This window comes from Oreochromis aureus, linkage group 14 (genome assembly GCF_013358895.1).
Source record: "Oreochromis aureus strain Israel breed Guangdong linkage group 14, ZZ_aureus, whole genome shotgun sequence".
NCBI classification, from domain to species: Eukaryota; Metazoa; Chordata; class Actinopteri; order Cichliformes; family Cichlidae; genus Oreochromis; species Oreochromis aureus.
This window is the reverse complement of record NC_052955.1, coordinates 32,866,668-32,887,805: the sequence shown is the minus strand read 5'-3', so window position 1 is coordinate 32,887,805 and position 21,138 is coordinate 32,866,668. Positions and strand designations below refer to the sequence as shown.

General features: G+C 40.5%; 2 protein-coding genes across 3 annotated transcripts; both read right to left on the bottom strand.

Annotated features, from left to right (window-relative positions):
- Window positions 1–5,523: 5,523 nt before the first annotated feature.
- sirt2 (sirtuin 2 (silent mating type information regulation 2, homolog) 2 (S. cerevisiae)) lies at window positions 5,524–11,954 on the bottom strand. Its single transcript, XM_031741550.2, has 16 exons — window positions 11,600–11,954; window positions 11,397–11,443; window positions 11,148–11,196; window positions 10,698–10,808; window positions 10,534–10,575; window positions 10,242–10,348; window positions 9,638–9,694; window positions 9,458–9,526; window positions 9,254–9,383; window positions 9,102–9,161; window positions 8,953–9,008; window positions 8,766–8,842; window positions 8,532–8,583; window positions 8,387–8,454; window positions 7,251–7,317; window positions 5,524–5,664 (listed from the first exon to the last, which is right to left on the bottom strand). The coding sequence occupies exons 1-16, from the start codon at window positions 11,613–11,615 to the stop codon at window positions 5,524–5,526; spliced, it is 1,149 nt and encodes a 382-aa protein (XP_031597410.1). The 5' UTR covers window positions 11,616–11,954.
- Window positions 11,955–13,814: 1,860 nt separating this feature from the next.
- dmac2 (distal membrane arm assembly complex 2) lies at window positions 13,815–16,696 on the bottom strand. Of its 2 annotated transcripts, none has more exons than XM_031741542.2 (6): window positions 16,545–16,696; window positions 15,967–16,157; window positions 15,773–15,853; window positions 14,982–15,121; window positions 14,721–14,883; window positions 13,815–14,619 (listed from the first exon to the last, which is right to left on the bottom strand). In XM_031741542.2, the coding sequence occupies exons 1-6, from the start codon at window positions 16,560–16,562 to the stop codon at window positions 14,448–14,450; spliced, it is 765 nt and encodes a 254-aa protein (XP_031597402.1). In that variant the 5' UTR covers window positions 16,563–16,696; the 3' UTR covers window positions 13,815–14,447. The 2 variants fall into 2 exon arrangements, with proteins under 2 accessions (XP_031597402.1, XP_039478367.1); XM_039622433.1 differs by lacking the exon at window positions 16,545–16,696 and adding an exon at window positions 16,430–16,508.
- Window positions 16,697–21,138: the final 4,442 nt, after the last annotated feature.

The window sequence follows — 21,138 nt, the reverse complement described above, 5'->3', positions numbered from 1 at the left end:
AATGGACAAAGTCATTGAGACTCAGTTCCAACAACTGGTGAGAAATGCTGAGTGTGGGATGAGTAAATGGATAAATAAATAAAAGCATGCACAGTGAGATTATTGAAAAAGTCTGAAAGATTGATTAGTGATATAAACTTTTTTTTTTTTCTAAAGACCAGATTATAAGAAATATACAATAAGAAAAATGTACACAAATGAAGGAAATTTAAAGCTACTCCACTTATTGTCAGAGTGCGGCTGGTTATCCTTTAAAGCCTGATTTTCTTGGAGTTCCTGGGCTGATCTCTCTGGATCCACCCCTGGATGAAGTTTCCCCTGGTTCCCTCCTTTCTACCTGTTTTAGATTATTAATCATTATTATATCTGCACCAATACTTTGGCAGGCAGTCATCGCCATTATGGTGAACTTTAGGCCACTTTTGTTATTATTATTGTTGTTTATGATCATCTGTCTGTAGTAAATGTTCAAAATAAAGATTCCATTCCATTTAATTCAATTCAATCCTGTCTCTCTCTCTGCTACCAGCTCTCTTGGAAATCTTGCCTCCTTGGAAACACACCTGTCAGCTGCCTGTGGAAACCTCCATCTAGGCTTGGCCATCTCATCACCCACTCTCTGTAATGTGTCAAGAAGGAGGACTCACCTGATCACCAGCCTGCCCACCCTCTACCTGTTGCTAGCTTTTGGCTTGCCACCTGCTACCCACAGACGCCCTCCATGACTCCATTCATCTACAGTACAAGTGTTGCAGGTACAGTTACATTTTGCAAACTTCTCGGTCAACACTATGCCTCTTCTGAACTGCTGCTAACTCTGTATTTCCTCTCTGGCAGAGCTTCTTTCCACTAGTTCTTCACAGTGATCACAACAAGATACCCTAAAACAATCCAATGGTAAAAGCAATATACCTGCAGAAATATCTTGCTTTCATCCGTGAAGGATAAAATGCTCTACAAAATTTACCGAAGTGTCTGAATGTTCCACCGCAGCTACGGGACGCTGTTCTGTGGGTAGACCAGCGATAAGGAACGCTGTGTTCGGAGGAAGAAAGCACAGCACACCAATATGAAAACCTCACTCTAGCTGTGAAGCATGATGGAGGGAGCATCATGGTTTGTGGCTGCTTTGTTGCCCCAGGTTGATGGAAATCATGCAGTCATTGAGGCAACAATGAATTTTAATTGCATTAAGAATTCTTCAGAAGAATGTGAACACAGTATAAAGCTGTGGAGAGGTTTGGTGAGAATAACCCAAAGTATGAAAAGTGGATCAAACACAGGATGGCTGAAAAAGAAAAAAACTAGCACTAAACGCAGTGTTTTGGCATTTCCAGCACAGACCTGACCTCAGCCCAGTGGTTCTCAAAGTTTGTCTGGCGCGCCCTACTTTAGACACTGAAAATAGTTCACTCGCCACACACACTAACCCCACAGTATTTTATAAACCATTATCAATAAAAGTAAATTCCAAAAAGTTGATTCTGTTCATTTGGTACGTCCAGATGACAACAGAACCTTTTGGGATTTCCTTACCTGGATGATTGAGTATACATTTGTGGTTAATATGTCCTCTTCACCTCTGTGTCAGTCACATAAGCATCTACAACATACATCCGATGGAGGGTTTTGCTGCTAAAGGAGGTGCAAGTAAGCAAACCTAGTGTAGTTTACTCGCTTTTGCCAGCCTGTGGTGATTATATAACAAGTTCAAGGTGTGAATGGAACAATTGTTTTTTTGTTTTGTTTTTTATATTTGCACCTCACGGTTAGTTGCATTTTAAATAGCCAGTGTATAAATACTGGTAATTCCAAATCAGTTGCACTTTTTCTTGCAACTTTATTTAGAAAAACAGAAGTATTGGAAGTAAAGACTGGGCTGAACATCTCTGAGGCTATTTTCTGTCATGGTACCTCATCTCAGCCTTACGCAGAAACCACAGACTGAGGTGTTGCTGTTTGGTCACCATTTCCGTGGCAAGCAGACTTCTAGTTTTACTTTTAGAAGCAGCATTGTCACACCTGCAGCTTAAATCATATCCTGGCAACACCATGACAGGGTAACCATCAGTTTAAAACCAGATTAAAACTTCCTCCCCATTGTTGATGTTAGTTTGTTGAACAACAACTACAGAACCAGAGATTATGCACATTCTGTTACTTTCAGATCAATGCATGCAATCATCAATAAAAGCGACTTTGTGAGATCCTTGATGTTTATCTACTGCTGTCATCGGGTCTGAAATGGGTCATGCAAAAGTAGTTTTTTCTTATTGAATGCTTGCATGTTAACACATCTACAATGCTAAAAATAAACTGCACACGTTAGCTCATGTTAGTATTCACCTGAAAATACCAGTGTGCAAAGTAAAGCCTTGTAAGCACGGTAGCAGAATTTCATTCAGTTTATGTCATAACAAACTATATCTGCCACTACATTGGGGTAATTTAATGTGCACTGACATGAGGCCACCTAAAAAATAAACCTATGATGAGAACTTCCAGTTCCATATTTTATTCTCAGACTCTAAAAAGAAGGTTCCCATGAATCTTTATTAATCTTACAAGCATATGCAAATGTTAAAGTATCATTGAACCTGTTCATGCTTTGGGCAAATTCATATACTTTATGGCAAATTGGTATGAAGAATTTTTTTTTACTTTAATATGCACCCATATAGTAAACGAGGACTTCATAAATTAACTTTCATTATATTGCATATTCACGTGCCTTTGAAATTTACCTATATGACAGTACATGGCAATAACATGCACTTGACAAAAACGCAGAGGCATTGAGACGATTTTGTAGGCTTGAGTTAAATGTGTTAAGTACATTTATACAGCATTATGAAGCATAGAGGTAGCTTCCGGCTCAAAAATATGAAGGTGTGGAAGTAACTTAAACCTGCGTCCCATCCGAAGGCCACTCGATAGCAATAGCTGTGGTTGCAAAAAGACTTTCAGTCCTGTAGAGGTGTGTGGTAAAACAGCGTTCTGACTTGACCTCTGTCCTGTACATGTGGCAGAATTGACAAATAAAGTTGACTTTGACTTTGACTTTGAACACTTTATTGGTGAGTTTATGAGCTCAGTCGCTTGTTTTGTTGTCTTTGTCATGCATTATTTAAAAATGTAGAATTATCTATGATCATAACATGGTAGCTACAGTCACCTTGTGTACTGTCTATGGCAGGGGTGTCAGATATTACACCCTAAGCTCAAACAAAAGACTTGCACTTTTCATAGGTTTTACATCTTTGCCTGTTAATGAACCCCCCCCCCCACCTCGGACCATTCACACTACCCTAATGTAATTAACTACTATAGAAATTTCTGTTATATTATTACAGGACAGTCTGGGCAATTCTATATTAAGATATTCCAGGGATTAAATATGCCATTACACTTCTTTACACCGAGACTGTATGTGGCCTATACTGTAAAATGAGTTTGACATCCCTGGTCTATGATCTAAAGAAAGCTGTTTTGGCTCCTCCTCTTCCTTTTAACCCACCTTTCTTGTCATCGACTTCTTCTTGTAAACAGGAGGCTTAAGCAAAATGAAGGTGGACCTTCTACGTTCACAACCAATGCTGTGTGCCTGATGTGACCATAACAAGCTCCTCTCTCTGACATCATACAGAGCCAGGAAAAAACTGTTAGAAAACACCCATCACTGTAATAGTGACAGAAACAGGGCAAGATCATAACAGGACCAGTTTATATATCAAATGTGTGCACTTTTTAAAAGTTTGTCAACAAGATTTTTTAATATTTTGAAGTATGACAAAATTAGGCACATGAGGCAGACTGAATCTTATCACGTTACCTAGGTTACTCTGTGTGGTGTACCTGGTGTAAATATAGTGTTTCTGAGCTCTCCTGTAAAATCAGTTTCCTTCTAATTAATCTAAGACGTTCATTCATTTGCTATAATGAAATGCCTGCAGAGCCTGCGAGAAGTTGGAAAATGTTGAAGAGTAACAGCCTGTTTGGGGAAAACAGCATTCATTCTTATGCAGATTTATGCAGGTAGGTGCTCCAAAAAACAATCTACACCATATGGGGTTTGGAGTAGACTGAGGCTGCAGGGCTAAAGCGGTATTTTCCTGTGTGACAAGGGCAGCAGTGGAGAGAGAGAAAACTCAAGGCTGTGGAAGGAAGCTGTCATCCGGATGGAGTTTGTTAGATCCATTACACTGGGGTGTGATACAGTATTATTGCAGAGCACATAAAAAAAACAATACTAGCATTGATTGAATTTGCAATCTTAATATTTAATTTCAGGTGTTTTCAGTCTCATTGGTACCGGTGTACAAAGTTAAGCCACTTAGCCACAAACATTTGTGACAGAAAGAGTCGTTCTAAAGATCTCACTTAATTCTGCCACAGTAACGATTTAGGAATCACAGTAACTCAGGTATGAAGTATACAAAGCGGTGTTGCCGAGGTGAGGTGATGGTGTGTAAAAGTCACCAAGACTCAACATCTGCAGAACCCCCCTCTGGCTTTAATGTCAGCAGGAGCATCATGGCAGTGGTTTCCATGGCTGAGCAGCGCCTGTAGGTGTGTTGTGCATGTGGTCCTATACCTTGTCCATGTAGCATACATAACCACAGTTTAACCAACTCCTCTCTGAAAGACTTAACAGAAGTGAAAGTGATCAGCTTTGAAAAGGTAAAATTTATTGCAGGGGGTTGCACTGGTTCCTGTAACATTGTACAGATGTTAGTGTTACTGCATCCACCCAAGTATTTTTAAACCCACAAATCAATTCATTATCTCACAAGTTTACAATAAAACCAGATCTTCTCCTGCCCCCCCATGCCCCAAAATTAACTTAGGTTTAGACTTTCTTTTGCATTTTTTTTTTTACAATGCTTTTTTTAACATCATTAAAAAGAAATTAAACATGAGAGGAACATGAAAAACACGGTAAACTACAAAATGAGACATTTTAGAAGAGCCATGTGCCCAACTGCGGTCACCTATCAGGAAGTTAATTTTGTTAGTGGGAAAGTTATCAGCACAGCAGGTTTTTGCTTGAGGGAAGCAACACAGCACCTAAAATAGCCCGCTTATCTTCACAGAAAAGATAATTTTTGAAAAAACATAATATCAAATGTTCAATCGCTGGTTTGCATATTCGTCTGAGCCACTGTGAAGTGCAATGGTGCCTGTTTTAGAGACATTAACCACAACGCACATAGGCACGCCATGTGCTGCTGCAATATAGATAAATGAACAATAGGGTCTGTTGCAACATAAAATCTGCCGGTCCACAGAGAAGGCGCTAAACAGTTTAGACTGATTTAAAAAAAAAAAAAAAAAAAAAAAAAAGGTGAAAAGCTGAAAAAAAAAGTGCAAATGACTGATAAAAACAGATGTGTAAAACACCGAGGTGTCAGAAAGTCCACCACAGCCTCGCTTCCAGGTAACACGCCCCCCGAGTAGTATCATGATGTCACTCCCGGGTCGACTTCAATCTGTGACATCACCACAGCAGGTGGTTTTTATTGGTTACTCCTCAGCTTTGGGTTCTGGTGGCGCTGATGCAGAGCTCGCCTTGGCTGTAGCTCCTTTGTTTTCACTGGCCTTCTCTTTTGCATCCTGACTGTCGATCTTGGTGTGCTCCTTCTTCACCAGCTCTTCCAGCTCTGCCTGGAGAGACGTAACGAACAATCAAGAGCTTTAACGCAGCTGAGGCACTGAGATATGGAGCCCAAAGTGGTGCCAACAAGAAAAGCTACAAGACAAACAGCACAAGCTTTTTCTGTTTGTTTGTTTTTTGTTTTGTACTGCGACACCCCTTCCATCAGGAAAACCGCAACTTCACGCCAATCTAAAAAAGGCTACCTTGACACTAGGATGTTTTTACTGCTCAAAAACAAACAAATAAAATAAATAAGAGCAGTTAAAAATCTTTAGACACATTGATGATTTTGTTTAGGAAAAAACTAAAATCATCAACACGTTGAGGGCTGCATAATTACACCAAAAATCTAAAGTTCAAAATTTAAATAAGATCAACTCAGTAATGTTTATGGCCTCCACATGCATGTACTCTACCCACAACATTCTAAAGGCCTCATGAGATGGTGAATGACGTCCAACAGGGTCTCCTGCTGCTGTTTGGCTGCTTCAGATACACCGATATAGGATGTCCCAGAGGTTCTCAGTTGGACTCAGTTTTGGGGCATGTGAGGACCAGTTAATGCCATCAGTGCCAGCATCATCCAGGAACAGCCTACCCACTCTGGCTACATGAGCACAGCTACTGTCCTACACCAGGAGGAAAACAAAATCTGCTTGGCTGGCATAATGAAACTTTCATCTCAGTACCTAAGAGTAGTAAGCACTGTTGGCTAGCACTCTCTATGGATATGCCTCCACAGAACATCGTTGATCCTCTGCCAAGCTGGTCGTATCACATATCATTCACCACAACATCTCCAGACTCTTTCATGCCTGTCACATGTGCTCTGTCTGATCCTGCTCTCATCTGCAAGGAAAATGGGTCACCACTAATATAAGACATCCCAGAGGTTCTCAACTGGCAGGTCTGGAGTGACAGACCCACCACTTCCTCTCTTGCAAAGGTTAATCGAGCTGCATGGTGCTGCAGTATCAGCAAAGGTCCCACTGAAGGACATGAGGCCCTCGTGCTACCCTAACGTAGTCTGATTCTGACAGTTGTGTTAAATATGTATGAGTATGCACTCCTGTTCCTCCTCCCACAAAGAAGCAGACACTGACCCTCCTGCTAGGCTGGCTTCTACTGCCCTGTGCTGGGAGGCACAGCAAACATCTGTGTGACAGCACTTATGGCTGTGCCTATGAGCTGGACTATCTGAATTGACTGTAGGCACACTGTCATCCTAACAGCAGTGACAAGGACACCAGCAAAATGCAGAACCAGATCAAAAAAAGTCAGCAGCAGAAAAAAAAAAGGGTGAGAAATGGTCCACACGCAAACACTTTTTTTAGTGGTTGTCTTGTTGCCACCTCTACAGTACAACTGTTGTCACTCTCATGAATCCATTTCACCAAAGCAGGTGAAATGGATTCACAGTGGTTTCTGCTTCCCCGCTTCCCAATCAGACAGACTGATACCCTGAAGTTATACTTTGATGATCAAGTGTTCCCATCACTTCCTGAGCAGTGTTTATTTGTTTTAACCTTACACATAATAGGCGTAAAAACATTTAACATAGGACAGCATCCTTGGAAGGAGACATGTAACTTACCTTCCATCCCAGAAGATCAGCTAGAGCCAAACATCCATCATCACATGTACTAATGTGAGCGACATCTCTGGAGAGAGAGGAAAATAAACAGAAACGTGTTAGCGCAAAAGAACTTTTTATTTCACTGACAACACCAGCACCTCTTATCTTTTACACTATAAACTGAGCTGCAGATAAGGCAGCAATGGACACCTTACTGAAGAAAGCAGTTTAAAAATAACCATCATTAAACTCACTGCTATCACTAGAGCTTTCTTGGTGATTTAAGGCAGCGATCCCCAACCCCCGGGCCACGGACCGATACCAGTCTGTGAGTCGTTTGGCACCGGGCCGCAAGAGTTGAGGCTCGGGTGTGAAATTTAGGGTTTTCAGGGTTTTTATCGTTAACTCGGTTTCCCTGGGTCTTTTCCCGTGTTGTAGTCGTGCGTCTTATTTTGGAAGAAATATTTACGCGTTACCATAGCGACCAGAAAGCGTTAAGGGGCACTCTCAATGTTGTTGGGCATTTCAAGAGGACGCTGCTAAAAAAAGTTACAAAATACCACAGTTTTTATCTTGGTCGTATCATTTATTTTGTTGTATTTATCCGCAACACCTTAAAGGCCGGTCCATGAAAATATTGCCTGACATTAAACTGGTCCGTGGTGCAAAAAAGGTTGGGGACCGCTGATTTAAGGGAATCTGATAACTTTCTATGACTTTTCAGTTTCATAGAAACTTTTTAACAAGTCAGATACTAAACAGCGTAATTATAAATTAGTTCAATCATTAATGTAGTAAGTAGCATGAAACAAATGTATATTCAAAATATCTACCAATTCCATTTAGGACTTCATTAAAGATAAGTCTTTGGTGCCCTCTGGTTGTAAAACGGTGGACTGCATGATGTGTGTTCATTATTCTGTGCACCAGTCTGAACTTACAGCATACATTTCACAGAAAAATAACTAAATCCTAAAACAAAAAACATTTTCCTGAGTAGCTGTTAAACTATATTTGACTATATTGTGCAGTATAATGTAAAGGTACAGCTGCAGTACACTGCAGTCATTAAGATCTTTTGTTTATATTAGTTTGTAGTAAACGGCAAAGGCAGAGTAAAGCTATGGAGAGGAGTAGCTGTGTCTCAGTATCACCTGTAAGCCTTGTCTGAGTCAAAGTCCATCCCTTCTCCGAAACCAAACAAACCCATCATGGGATTAACCTGCACAGAGACGCACATCAACACAAGCCTGCACAAAGAATCCAAGAAAGAAGGAAAAGGAAGTGGTGAGTGCTAACCTGCCCTGCTTTCTCCATGTTAATGAGCAGTCTGGGGCAACTTTTTGAAACCCTAAATGAAAAAGAAACACACAAAATAAAGTTTTCACCAGAGCAATCTACATGAAATTATAAAATGTGGTTGAGTGCAAAAGCTCTCAAACAAAATCTCCTGCAGGACTGTGGTCTACTACCAGATGATTACTGTAGCGGTCTCTGTGCTCAGACAGGAATGTGAAAGTTGAGCTGCAGTACCTGCTGACTAGACTCGCAAATGGTTGGACCTGAAGGGACGTCCCCATAACGATGAGAAGGTCGCAACGAGGAAAATCCTGAAAGGTTTAACAAAAAAAACCCAAATAGTATTTACTGTTACAAAGTAGCTGCATCACATCCTCTCAAAATATGCCAGCACGTTCACAAACCACTGGTGTCCACTCACCATCTTCATTGAAGTGAAGAATCTGGCAGGTAGGTTCTCTCCAAAGAAGACAATATCTGTGCAAGAAAAAGCAGAAGAGAAAGACTTTCTAAAAGTCATGGTTGAAACTAAAACATTACTAACATTTAAACAAGTGAACATCTACTGACCTGGTTTAACCAAACTGCTGCACTTGTCACATTTGGGAATGTCGTCAGAAAAGATTTTCTCTACAAGACAGCAGGAGAAGATTAAAATTCCAAGTGTCTCTTAATCAGACTAAATCAACAATTTAAAGCAAAAAACCCCCAAAACACCACACCTTTCATCCACTCCAGGCTGTACTCCTTCCGGCAGCAGAAGCTGACACAGTGTGACGTGTAGAACGTCCCGTGAGCTTCGATTAGGTCATCTCCTTCGAGCCCGGCTACTCGCTCCAGCGTGTCGATATTCTGAACGAACACAGGCAGTAATGTAAATGCAGCAATAGTGACTTCATTTGTGAAATGCGAAGTGTTCCTCCTACCTGTGTGTAGCAGCGTCTCAGGATGCCTTTGTCTTTCAACATCTTCATGAAATAGTGACAGATTGTTGGCTAAACACAAGCAAAAGTCCAACATGAGAGAATGAACACACTGTGAGGCCGTTTGTAGTTTTCTATATAACAACACATGTGACAAATAATCAGCAAGCGTGTGTTTTGTACCTTAAACTGTCCTGGGTAAAGCTCCCTTGCCAAGGCAAAGAATGGCTCTGGATGTTTCTGAGATACGAGACGGTGAAAGAGATCATTTTTTTCTAAAATAACAATTTCAAAAAAGTCACAAGACGACTTTGGAGGCGTTAAAGACAAAGCCTTGAAGTTGATCTTTTATGTGTTTACTTATTTTAGCCTGTTACAATGGTGTTCATATTAAACATGGCCAAAGCTAAAGACAGAGGCAGCCAATCACAAGAAACATGGTTTAAAGGGAGGGCAAAGAAAGCTACAAGAGATATGTTTCAGATAGTGGATGATCTGAGGGGCTTATTTTGAACTGTGAATCATGGGAACCTACTCTAGTAGAGTCCGAGAATAAAAAATTGAGCTGAAAATGAACATTAAAAAAGTACAGGTTAAAATTGTAGTTCTTTGACTGAAATATGAGTTATGGTTTAATGTGTTGAATGCGAGGCTGACAGTAATTAATATATTGTTTTTTGTGTCAATATTAGCAAATGCAAAGTTGTTTAAGAAGCGAGTAGTAAATGGGAAAAGTTTTATAGATACTATCATCCCTCAAGCATGTCCAAAACAATCTCTCACAAACCTTAAAGTAATCTATCTGGAAAATAGCCTCTGGGTAAGGCAAGTTGTATTTTTGCAGGTTTGCGTACAGGCCAGTTCCTGGAGAGCGAAAATCTGGGATTCCAGCAGCTGTAGAGAGAAATGATGTTCAGTTACTCATTAACAATAATAATGATTATTATAATATAATAATAATAATAATAATAATAATCATCATAATCATAATGATTATTATAATAATCATTATTAATAAAAGAGATGATCTTTAAGCAATTTAAGTGCTTATTCTGTGATATAAAAGCAGAGATACTCACATGTGGATATTCCTGCTCCAACCATGCAGATGATGTTTTTACCTGCATGAAAGCAGAGAAGCTTGCCGCTCAATCAATAATAACTGCATTGTGGAAACAGGCTCGTAAGAGGTAAATCGATCCACTCCGGTGGAGGGGCAGAGTGGAGGTGGGCAAAGACTCACATTTGCCGCTGTTTATGTATCGTGCCACTCCATCCAGAGTCAGCTCATCCAGGACTTTCTCAGCTGAACCGAGGCCCAGCGCGCTGGAGAAGAGGTTGCGCAGGAAGTCCACTGATGGGAACACAGGGAAAATCAGATAAAGGCAGAAATCAATACATTCAGTCAAGAGGCAGCTCCTAGTCTGATAAAACATGGCTCAGCACAGCCACTGCATTAGCAGGAAAATGCAGAGAACACTGACACTTAGTTTAGTCACAAGTAGTAAAGTATATCTTGGGATTTAGCTACTAAGAAAAAGTACATTTATACTGCTGGGTTGGCACAATGGTCAAGCTAACAGCAGAAATATATTCAACAGAGAACCAGTCCGATCACTGGATGTAAGCAGTAAAGTAAGAGTGAAATGGAAAATACAGACGTTATAAATCCCGTGTCTGTATGTTCACGTACTGTCTGTGTCTCCTGCAGCCTCGTCTTCACTGCTGTCGTCGGATTGTTCCTGCATAGGAAACAATACTAACATTTACAAGCATATCACATTTATCTACACTGCACTGAAATATTGCCTAACAGCTTTATCATCTCTTCCCGTCTCAGACACTGACAAATGAGGGTTTTGTTTGGATTATGGCAATCTGACGGACATTAACCACACCTCGCTGCTAGCATTCACTGCTACACACACACTACTATTCTCACCTCTGGTTCGGGAGTGACCTCCTCCTCTTTTTCTGATTTAGGAAGTTCTACAAATGTAAAAAATAAAACGGCACGTCAAACTCACCGCACAGTTTCACGTAAAACTAATGCACCTAGCTTTGAAGCTAGCTACACTAGCACGCAGAAACAGCGATACATTCTCGAAGTTTAACCGAAATTTAACTATCATACATCAGTCCTACCTGACGAATCAGACATTTATCCGTCTGCTGAGGCTCTTACACCACACGGGTTCTGATGACAATCGATTTAAATGCCGAATTTTAAGAACTTATGAGAGGTATCTAACACGCAGCTAGCTGTTCTGTTGTTGTCCGTCACAAACGCGGTCCGTGTTTACTCTTGTGTTCAGCTTCACAAGAAAAGTCTGTTCCTACCTTCAGTTCGGAACTTTCGATAAGAATATTTGAATCCAGATACTCCGAAACACTGCTCGGTGGTGTGGTTCAAACCAAAGCACCCACATCATGTGGCCAAGGCTAATTTAGAGTTTGATGTGTTTCACCCAAGTTTCGACAGGTGGGAAGTGCTATGCCATTGATGAAACACCAAGTAAAGACAGGGCCAGTATTGCCCATACCAAAACCGATACTGACACTTTTACCCCATAAAGGCAGCTTATGTAGCGGGAACAGTGTGTTATGACTTACGAGATGAATCATAATCAATTTCGAAATTCTGAACACATTTTAATGACCAATAATTCACAGTAATTTATACTTTGCACATTAATTAGTGAACACAACAAAACACACCTTTCAACTTTAAATTTTGGAACAGTTTTGTTAATGTAAATGTGGAAAGTACTTTGGATCAACTTCTGTTGTTTAAATGTGTTATAGACTATAAAAAAATGTTTATTTTTTTAATAATAATAAAAAAAAAATAAGATGTCACAGTCAACACATAAAAGTTCATTTTGATGTATTCTTCTTCACTTCCAAAAACGCAGTGGACTACATACTGAACTTTGAGGACAGAAACAAAGTATCAATCCTGCCATGCTAGCATCGATCCAATGCCAATACCAGCATTGGTATATATGGAAAGTTCTTAACTGCTGCTTCTTGGTTTTAACCCTAAAAGAACTTTAAAATTAATTTATATTATTATACAATTATTATATGTTTTTGAATAAAAAATTTGCCCCCAGGTAAACAACAACAACAACAACAATAATAATAATAATAATACATTTTGATCATTATTTGCAGTCTATACCACAAAATACTTTTATTTCCATATTCCTTGGGTGTCATTTCTAGTTTCTCATCTCAGATGTCAGGCTGACAGATCACATGCTCCTTTTTCTTTCATATCAGATAAACCTTTTTCTTTTCTTTTTTTTCTTAATTCACAATGAGTGTGATCTCCACCAGAGCATTTGTTTGAAATTTTTTTATTATTATTATTTAAATTTTTAATGGTCACCGTTCAACTGGTCACTCCGATGGAACCATGAACAGACATCCCTTACTTATCAGTGAATCTGATTTACTAACATACGATTTAAGGTCAGAAAACTGGCCATAAATGTGACAACTACGTTGCTCGCAAACTCAAACAATCCTCAGGGTAAGGACCTTTCCACCCACAAATTAGTAAATGAGGACCATTTCAGCTGTCTCTTATTTATTTTCATTTCCCATGAAATAATTAGCTGCATTCATTGACGCTTCATTCTACCACAGATGAATCATGTTCCACAAAATCCACTGGTTTACACTGAGCTTACCTGCAAAGTGGACGACATTCAAATCCTCCCAACCTGTGTGGATATTACAATAAACACAGCAGCCTTTTCTCCATATATTTTATTTTATAAATTAATTTGTTAGTTTTGGTGTTGTTTTTCAATATATGTGATGACTGGAAAAAAGTGGCCAGTAGGTGTCAGTAGGAGGAGGCGGGTGTCAGATTGGTTCAAAACCTCATTTTAATTCTCGCACAACTGCTTCCACCGTTTCAGTCTCTCACAAAGCCTCGCTGTGCCCATCACTACAGCTGATCCCATTACTTGATATTATAATAAATATCACCAAAAACGCATGTAGTCAGGGAACTGTTACTTAACTTTTGAACTTATTACTTTAATAAAGCTTCCAGTACTATCTAACATAACAAAATAAATGCTACCAAATGACTTGAGATGATATATTTACATACAAAAGTAGCAGCAGTTTCTTCACCCACATTCACTCTTCTCTCATAGGTGTCTTCATCAGTCCATTGACACTGCTGCAGAACAAGGCTCACACTGGATTATGGGCTTTAGTTTCCTCACATAAGCTCCTGCATTGCAGATTACAAATACATACAGACATGCTGTGATGTGTGACGACGTCGCTTGCGCTATCTTTAAAACATGTGACAAGAATTCACGAGTAAAGCTAACAATAATTGTCATACTCTTTATTCTTTGTCAGTCTTTATTATATTTACACTTATATTTACATTCAGCAACAATTGAGACAGAAATGGTTTAGGTGGCATATAGATTTACATCACATATGTGTACATACCTATAAACTGATTCTGGTTTAAAGTAACCCAGTTTGTTGGGTTTGTGATCGTTTAATCACATTTGACTTCATAAACTATAAGTCTGATATTGAGGTCAAAGTGACAATCATGGTGACAATGTTGGCCCGAACAGCAGATCTGCAACCATCTGGCATCCAGTTGCGCGAGAAAAATTAGCATTCCCTGACCAGTTGCAAATGGTTGCTGGAGGTTGATGGCAGACACTGAGAAAAATGATTGCCAAAATCCCAGTCATGCAGGCCTAAAGACCAGTCAGTGACCCCCGGCAGCCACCTGTTTCTAAGGAAAAATGTGTATTCTGGGATTAGTGAACTGCTGCATAAGTCAGACATATTGGCGCTGCTAATTTTGTCTCGCTGTTGTATCCGCTGCCCGTCTCCATGCTGCATTTCTCTGATGTCTCACAGGCTGTATCGAGTGAGATGGCACATGAACAGACAGAAGAGATTGCCTGTTTCCTCTCTGATTTCCATCCCAATCCACATGCTACCTCTGTCTTTGCATTTGCTCCTCTTCTTCTTCTTCCACCGTCCTCAGATTGTGGTCGTAGCCATTAGCTGTGATCTGGCACTGTGGTAGCATTTCCTCCAGCAGGATGATGACCAGGCCAGGATTTGAAATCCCAGGTAGGGATGAGACATTCAGATGCTTCAGTCCCCTGCAGCAGGCACAGACAGTAAAAGAAATAAAGAAGTATTTATTATAACAACTATCACTGGTGATATTAACTAGTATTTTGATGCATTTTGGCTCATTTACTTGAGATTCCTGAGCGCAGCCAGGCCGCCTGTGGTGATGCGTGGACAATGTGAGATGTCTAGCTCCTCCAAAGAGTCCTGGAACATATGGAGCCTAGCCAGGAACCAGTCGTCCACTTCAGGACAGCCTTTTAATTTTAGAGTCCGCAAAGATCGCTGCCTCTCTGTGGTGACATAAATCAGATCAGAAACTAGACTTGCTTGCTGAATATCAAAGAAACTAATCATCAGCAAGTGAAAAAATTAAGTTTGAGCTCAGTACCCAGATTTTCCAGTCCTGTGTAGTTAATGATGGTATAGCTCATGTCTGCTTCTTCTATAGGTGTGTTTTTGTGATTTAAGAAGTCCCAGCTGAATTTGCCCCTCTGGTTTGTACGAAACCACTCGGACTGGCCGACATACCTGAGAATCATGGATCACAGCAGCACAAAGACAAGAGCTTAACTCAAATCAGGCTTCGTAAAATACATTAAAAGTTCTTCTTTCGATGTTTTGCATTTTGTTCTGTTCTTTGTCTCATTGATCTGCTTAATTAATGTTGAGGTCTGGGGTCTGGGGAGGCCCTAACACTATCAGTGTTTCACTGTGAGTTTTTACTGCATTGCCAGTGTTTTGGGATCATTCTTATGCTGAAAAATGAAGCTGTTCCCAATCAGACACTTTCAACATGTATTGCATGTTGGATCAAAATCTGATGCAACCCATCAGCTTTGACCCAACACCACTGGGAATGCAGCCACAAACCATGACAGAGCTTCCACCATGTTTCACAGTTGGCTATAGACACTCGCTGTGATCCCCATCTCCCGATTTGTACATATCTATAATAATTTGAACCACAAATTTCGAATTTGGATTGATTACTCCATAAGAGCTATTAGCACTGATTTTCAGGCCAGCTGTGTAATTTGGCATATCTGAATCTTTTCTCTTTTTTTCCCCTCAATAAACTGTTTCTGTGAAGGAAGTGTTTTGATGGGCATTTGGTGGGCAGTTATTAAATATGTAAACAATCGTTTTATAGCTACAGGGACAAGGGAACAAGGCACTTACCTAAATCCTCCCTTCAGACTCAAGATGTAATACGCTGATGCTATGTCTGGCCCATAAAACCTCTGTGTGTAGCTATAGTAGCTGGAAGAAAGTAAAAGTAGCAGAAAAGTCAGCAATTTTCACCAAACAACAGAGAGCAGCAGGAGCAGGAACAGATGCATCATCATGTTAAAAACTCCCAAAATGAGTCCTACACATTTTTCTTTTGAAGCTGGCTCCTTTTTGCCTGAGACCTCCACCTGAGGAGCATCTCTATATCATAGAAACGCTGGGTGAGGAACAGGAGGAGTCTCCTGTGCAGAGGAGGAGGAGATGCTGAGCTGGTGCTCCACTGTCGCCTAGCAACAACGAGGAGAACTGACCGCTGGCAACATCTGTGTAGATACTGTGCACAGAGACAGGAAATGGGATGGAGGATATGAACAGTGACTACTGTCAATTTAAACCTAAGTAGAGAATCAATGACAGTTAACTGTGTCACTGTCTGTTAACTGTGTGGTTTTTGTTTTTCATTCAGTCACGGAGATTTTGCCATAATTACGTATAAATGTTAGAGTTAGGTTATATAAAAACGTGTGTCTCTCACACACATTCAACCACAGGTCTTTTCTAACATTAGCTAACGTTACTCTTATCGTATTTATATGGTTCAGCTACCTTGCAAAATCCTAATAACACCATGCGCTTTAAACCTGCCGGCCCTGCCTTACGTACAACATGTAATTTAGTCAGCTTAACGCAGTAATAAGTCGAAATTTGAAGGGTAACTTACTGTCAAGGGGGCCGACATGTTGACGCCGCTTTACAGAAAGTCGGAAAGGACAAACCTGACGCTTCCGCTTCTTGCTGGTTTCAGTTTGTTGTTGTTTTTTGTGTCCACCGCCAGGTGTCGCTCAATCCACGTGTCCAGTCCAGGCTAGAAGCCCCTGAGCGGAGTTCTTCCCCCATAAAGTCCAGACGGACTTTACAACTAGGTAAATCGTGAGGCAGTGAGAAAACACGTGGTGTAACAAGCATTCAATGTCTTTGATTACCAAATGTATATACATGACACTGTTATGAAAAGAGTACAATTTCAATTTTATTTATATAGTGCTAAATAACAAAAGTGCCTTAAAGCACTTTGTACTGCAAGGCCCTACAAAAATACAGAGAAAACCTCAACAGTTTAAATGACCCCCTATGAGCAAGCACTTGGCAACAGTGGAAAGGAAAAACTCTCCTTTAACAGGAAGAAACCACCGGCAGAACCAGGCTCAGAGAGGGGTAGCCATCTGCTGAGACCAGTTGGGGGTGAGTTGAGAGAAGCAGGACAAAGAGATGCTGTGGAAGAGAGCCAGAGCTTAATAATAACTAATGATTAAATGATTGCTGTTTCAGCATGTAGTGAGTGAAAAAGAAACAGGGCATAATGGAAAATCCCCAGCAACCTAGGCTTCAGGGTCACATGACCCAGCCCTAACTAACTATCTGCTTTATCAAAAAGCAGATAGTTAGTAGTAAAATAGCAGCTCTCAGACTGCTAGTTTACTTCCTTAAAGTAAACTAGCAGTCTGAGAGCAAAGTACATTGTGGTGATATGTTAATCTACAGTTAAAATTAAACAAACTCAGTCACCGGATGCACGGCCTCTCCTCTCGCACAGTGCACACAAAGGCAGGTTAACAAGCACAGAGAGACATTTGTGGGAGGAACTGTGTGAAAATAAAAAAAAGTCATGTTTGGAAGTGTTTTTGCCAGTGTGCTAACTCATTTTAAGGCAATGCTGTCTTATCTTCTTGTTATTAAGAATGATTCCTTCAAAATCGCCAGAAAACATTAAGTTGTGACGTTCTGAACATGTGCAGAAACATGAGAGCTTTAAAACACCAGGAGCGTATAATTAAATTTGCATATGCACAGTAAGCAAGTTACTGTCCCCCCATCCTGACATCAGAAAGAGCCGTCAACACGGTACACTCTTACGTTTATAACACAAAAAAGTGCAGAAGAGTATGATGCTTATATGTGCAGTGAATAATCACTAAATATTCAAGAATAACACACGCATTATTAGCGGGGATAGTGTTAATCCTTTTCCATCTTCACTCTGCTTTTCATGCAACAACGCAGCTGATGTGATGCTGCAATTCAAATTGATTGTGTTTCTGTATCATTAAACACAATTATACAATTAGATATTCAAAGAAAATTCCAACAGATGTTTAAATTGATTGTAAAAATCAGTTACCAATTATTCATCCCTCAAATGGGATGTTGCTAAATGGGATTCAAAAAACACATTTAAATGTCAATCAACAGTTTATCTGCTTGTTTGGACACAAATCCCTCATAGTACCAAGCCGGTTGGGACAAAGGAAAAACTGCTTCAGGCCCCGGTTGTCTCCCAGTTGTCTGACTATTTTGATGGATTTTATTTAGACTCACATGGAATAGGATCTGACTAGATTTGAAGTGAACATAAAGAGGATATCACTGGCTCGTTTTCAGGTAACCAAAACTTTTAATTGCAGTCTCATGTGATTAAAGTTTTAGCCATAAAGTTATTCGTCCTGTGTAATCAGAAATAATTTTTCAGTTATTTTTCATTTTCTTAAAATGCTAGTTACAGCTAGGCTGACATGGAAAGCTTTTCTCAGCTTTTGTCCCTGGTAGTACTCTCCCTGTACATGCACACATAATCTATATTATAATTACAATCCATATTATGGAATATCCTACACAATGTGGTATATGTGGTTTTCCTCACACACACATTCCCAGATTGCTGCTTTGTTGCTTCTGCTTTGTTGCATTTAGTCAGTACCATGTGTTTAACCTTTTTGGATTTTTCTATTAGAGCTTGGCTTTGTTTGTAAAATATGACATTCTGGTGCAGTAGCTGCCAGTGCCCATGTTTGTGATTGGACATGTGCACTGCCTTTTCATTGTAAACATGCTCATAGCTAGATGGGGAAATCCTGACTTTTTGAGTTGATAACCAGCTTGCCGTGACCGCTTAGCCTGATTGTTGACAATACCCCCCACCCCCCACCCCGAAGCTTCCATTATGCCAGAACAAAGACATTTACAAACATCTCAGCTCATTGACATTTCAGCTGTAGAGAAGTGCTATGGTAAATGTTGAAGCAAAGCTTTCACAACCTTTTCAGAGCTGTGTGTTTGGTTGTTCAGAGAAGAATCACGTCTAATCCACTGATGCTGCAAACCTCAGAGTGTCAGGGGTCACTAGTTCTCCCAGCTTGGGTTAGTCAGGCTGCACACCCCCACACAGAAATCCAAGAAATCAAATCAAATCAAATCAAATCAAATCAAATCAAATCACCTTTATTGTCACATCACATGTGCAGGTACACTGGTACAGTACATGCAGTGAAATTCTTGTGTGTGTAGCTTCACAAGCAACAGAGTTGTGCAAAATCCAATAACGTGCAACAAGCAAAATATAAAAATGGTTAATCTAAAAAGTAATAAATATATGTACCATATATAAAGGTATATACATTACTGAATGTGTGTACTAAATATGTTTTTCACGTGTGTGTGTGTGTGTGTGTGTGTGAGTGTGTATATACATGTTTTACAAATGAAATAGAGTAAACAATAAAATAAGATATATAAAATATAAAATATACAGAGGTAGGTATGTGCAAAACAGTGGCATTAATGTACAGTATGGAGTGCATAATGTTGAAGTTCCAGTAGTGAGGGTGAGGTGTCTATGACGTGTTCAGCAGTCTGATGGCCTGGTGGAAAAGCTGTCTCTCAGTCTGCTGGTACGGGACCGGATGCTGCAGAACCTCCTTCCTGATGGAAGTAGTCTGAAGAGTTTATGGCTGGGGTGACTGGAGTCCTGATGATCCTCCCGCTTTCCTCAGGCACCGCTTCCTGTAGATGTCTTGGAGGAGGGAGCTCACCTCAATTATCCGTTCAGCACACCGCACTACTCTCTGGAGAGCTTTGCGGTTGTAAGCGTGGTGTTGCCATACCAGGTGGTGATGCATCCAGTGAGGATGCTCTCAATGGCACAGCGATAGAAGGTCCTGAGGATGCGGGGGCTCATGCCGAATCTTTTCAGTCTCCTGAGAAAGAAGAGGCGCTGCTGCGCCTTCTTCACTGTCTTGTTTATGTGTACTGACCACGTAAGATCCTCAGCCAGATGTACACCAAGGAAGCGGAAGCTGCTCACTCTCTCCACAGCGGCGCCGTTGTAATCAAACAGATACAATATTTATGTTTTGGGGTTGAAGTGTTAAGATTTCCAGCCCTGCCTGCAGACACTCACAGAGTTTGTTGTGGGTGTCATCTCTCAGGAGGAGTTGTGGCATGGTTGGATAGATTTGTGACAGAAGGATAGCTGTAGGATTGAAAGAGAAGTTTACAAGATGGTACTGAGACCTGCTCTAATGTATAGTTTGGGGACGGTAGCACTGACAATAAGCTGTCAGAACTGAAGAAGTGAATATTTTCATTGGGGGTGACCAGGATGGAGCCTTTTGGAGACAAAGTTAGGCAAGGCTGAGATGGTTTACACATTTCCAGAGGAGGGATATTTGGAAAAAAGATGTTGAAGAGGAAGACGACAGAGAAGATCCATGGAGAAGATCCAGTTGTGTGTGCAGCTGTGGTGACCCCTAAAGTGAGCAGTCATCATGTGCTGAGCCATGCAAATCATGTCTGTAATTAAATATTTACAGCTTCCAAAACCTTCAGTAAAAAGGAGGTGAATGAGATTTGATTTAATCTGCAGATAGCCTGTAGTTATTTGCCTCCTCTACATTGAGGTAGAGGAGGCAATGATACACCACTGCCAGTGATACTTAAGTCATTGTATGAATCTGCTGCTGTTTGTATTCTCCTGTGTCACGTCTTAATTATTCAGACCATCTGCTCCTGACATGTCAGTCAATATGCTTCTGAATCATTCACCTCAAGGCATACATCTCTGTGTCAATATCACTTCTTTATTGAACTTCTCTCCAAGCACTGAGTGTTTTTTATCTCTTTGACACCACAGGGAGATAAGGCAGAGTGTGAAATGCCTCTCATCAAACAGATGTGCTGCTGAAAAACAAGCCAACTCCACACTCCCTTTTCCACGCACGCACACACCTCCCTACGTACGCCATAAGTATGACGTGACGGGCGGCTCGCACCTGCTGGAGGCGTTCACAATTAGCAAATGACATCATGGCTAGCACTTTTCCTGAGTGTTTGCAGATGACAAGCAGAGAAAAGAAGCCACAGTTGAAAAAGATCTCTTTGGTGTGACGGTGATGCTGATGTTCAGTGCTTTAAGCTCTGTCGGTAGTCCACGTAATGCAGCAGTAATCAGCATGAATAAAACACCCTGCCAGAATATTTTG

What these genes read in the sequence shown, in the direction of transcription:
- sirt2 (XM_031741550.2), bottom strand. An exon ending in AGGTCACTCCCGAACCAGAG is followed by an intron (nt 11,197 to 11,396) that starts GTGAGAATAGTA and finishes TTTCCTATGCAG; the next exon opens with GAACAATCCGACGACAGCAG. An exon ending in TGGAGCAGGAATATCCACAT is followed by an intron (nt 10,349 to 10,533) that starts GTGAGTATCTCT and finishes TTCTCTCTACAG; the next exon opens with CTGCTGGAATCCCAGATTTT.
- dmac2 (XM_039622433.1), bottom strand. Translation starts at nt 16,453, where the DNA reads ATGGTGTTATTAGGATTTTGCAAG. An exon ending in TGTTATTAGGATTTTGCAAG is followed by an intron (nt 16,158 to 16,429) that starts GTAGCTGAACCA and finishes CTCTGTGCACAG; the next exon opens with TATCTACACAGATGTTGCCA. An exon ending in AGTCTGAAGGGAGGATTTAG is followed by an intron (nt 15,122 to 15,772) that starts GTAAGTGCCTTG and finishes CATGATTCTCAG; the next exon opens with GTATGTCGGCCAGTCCGAGT.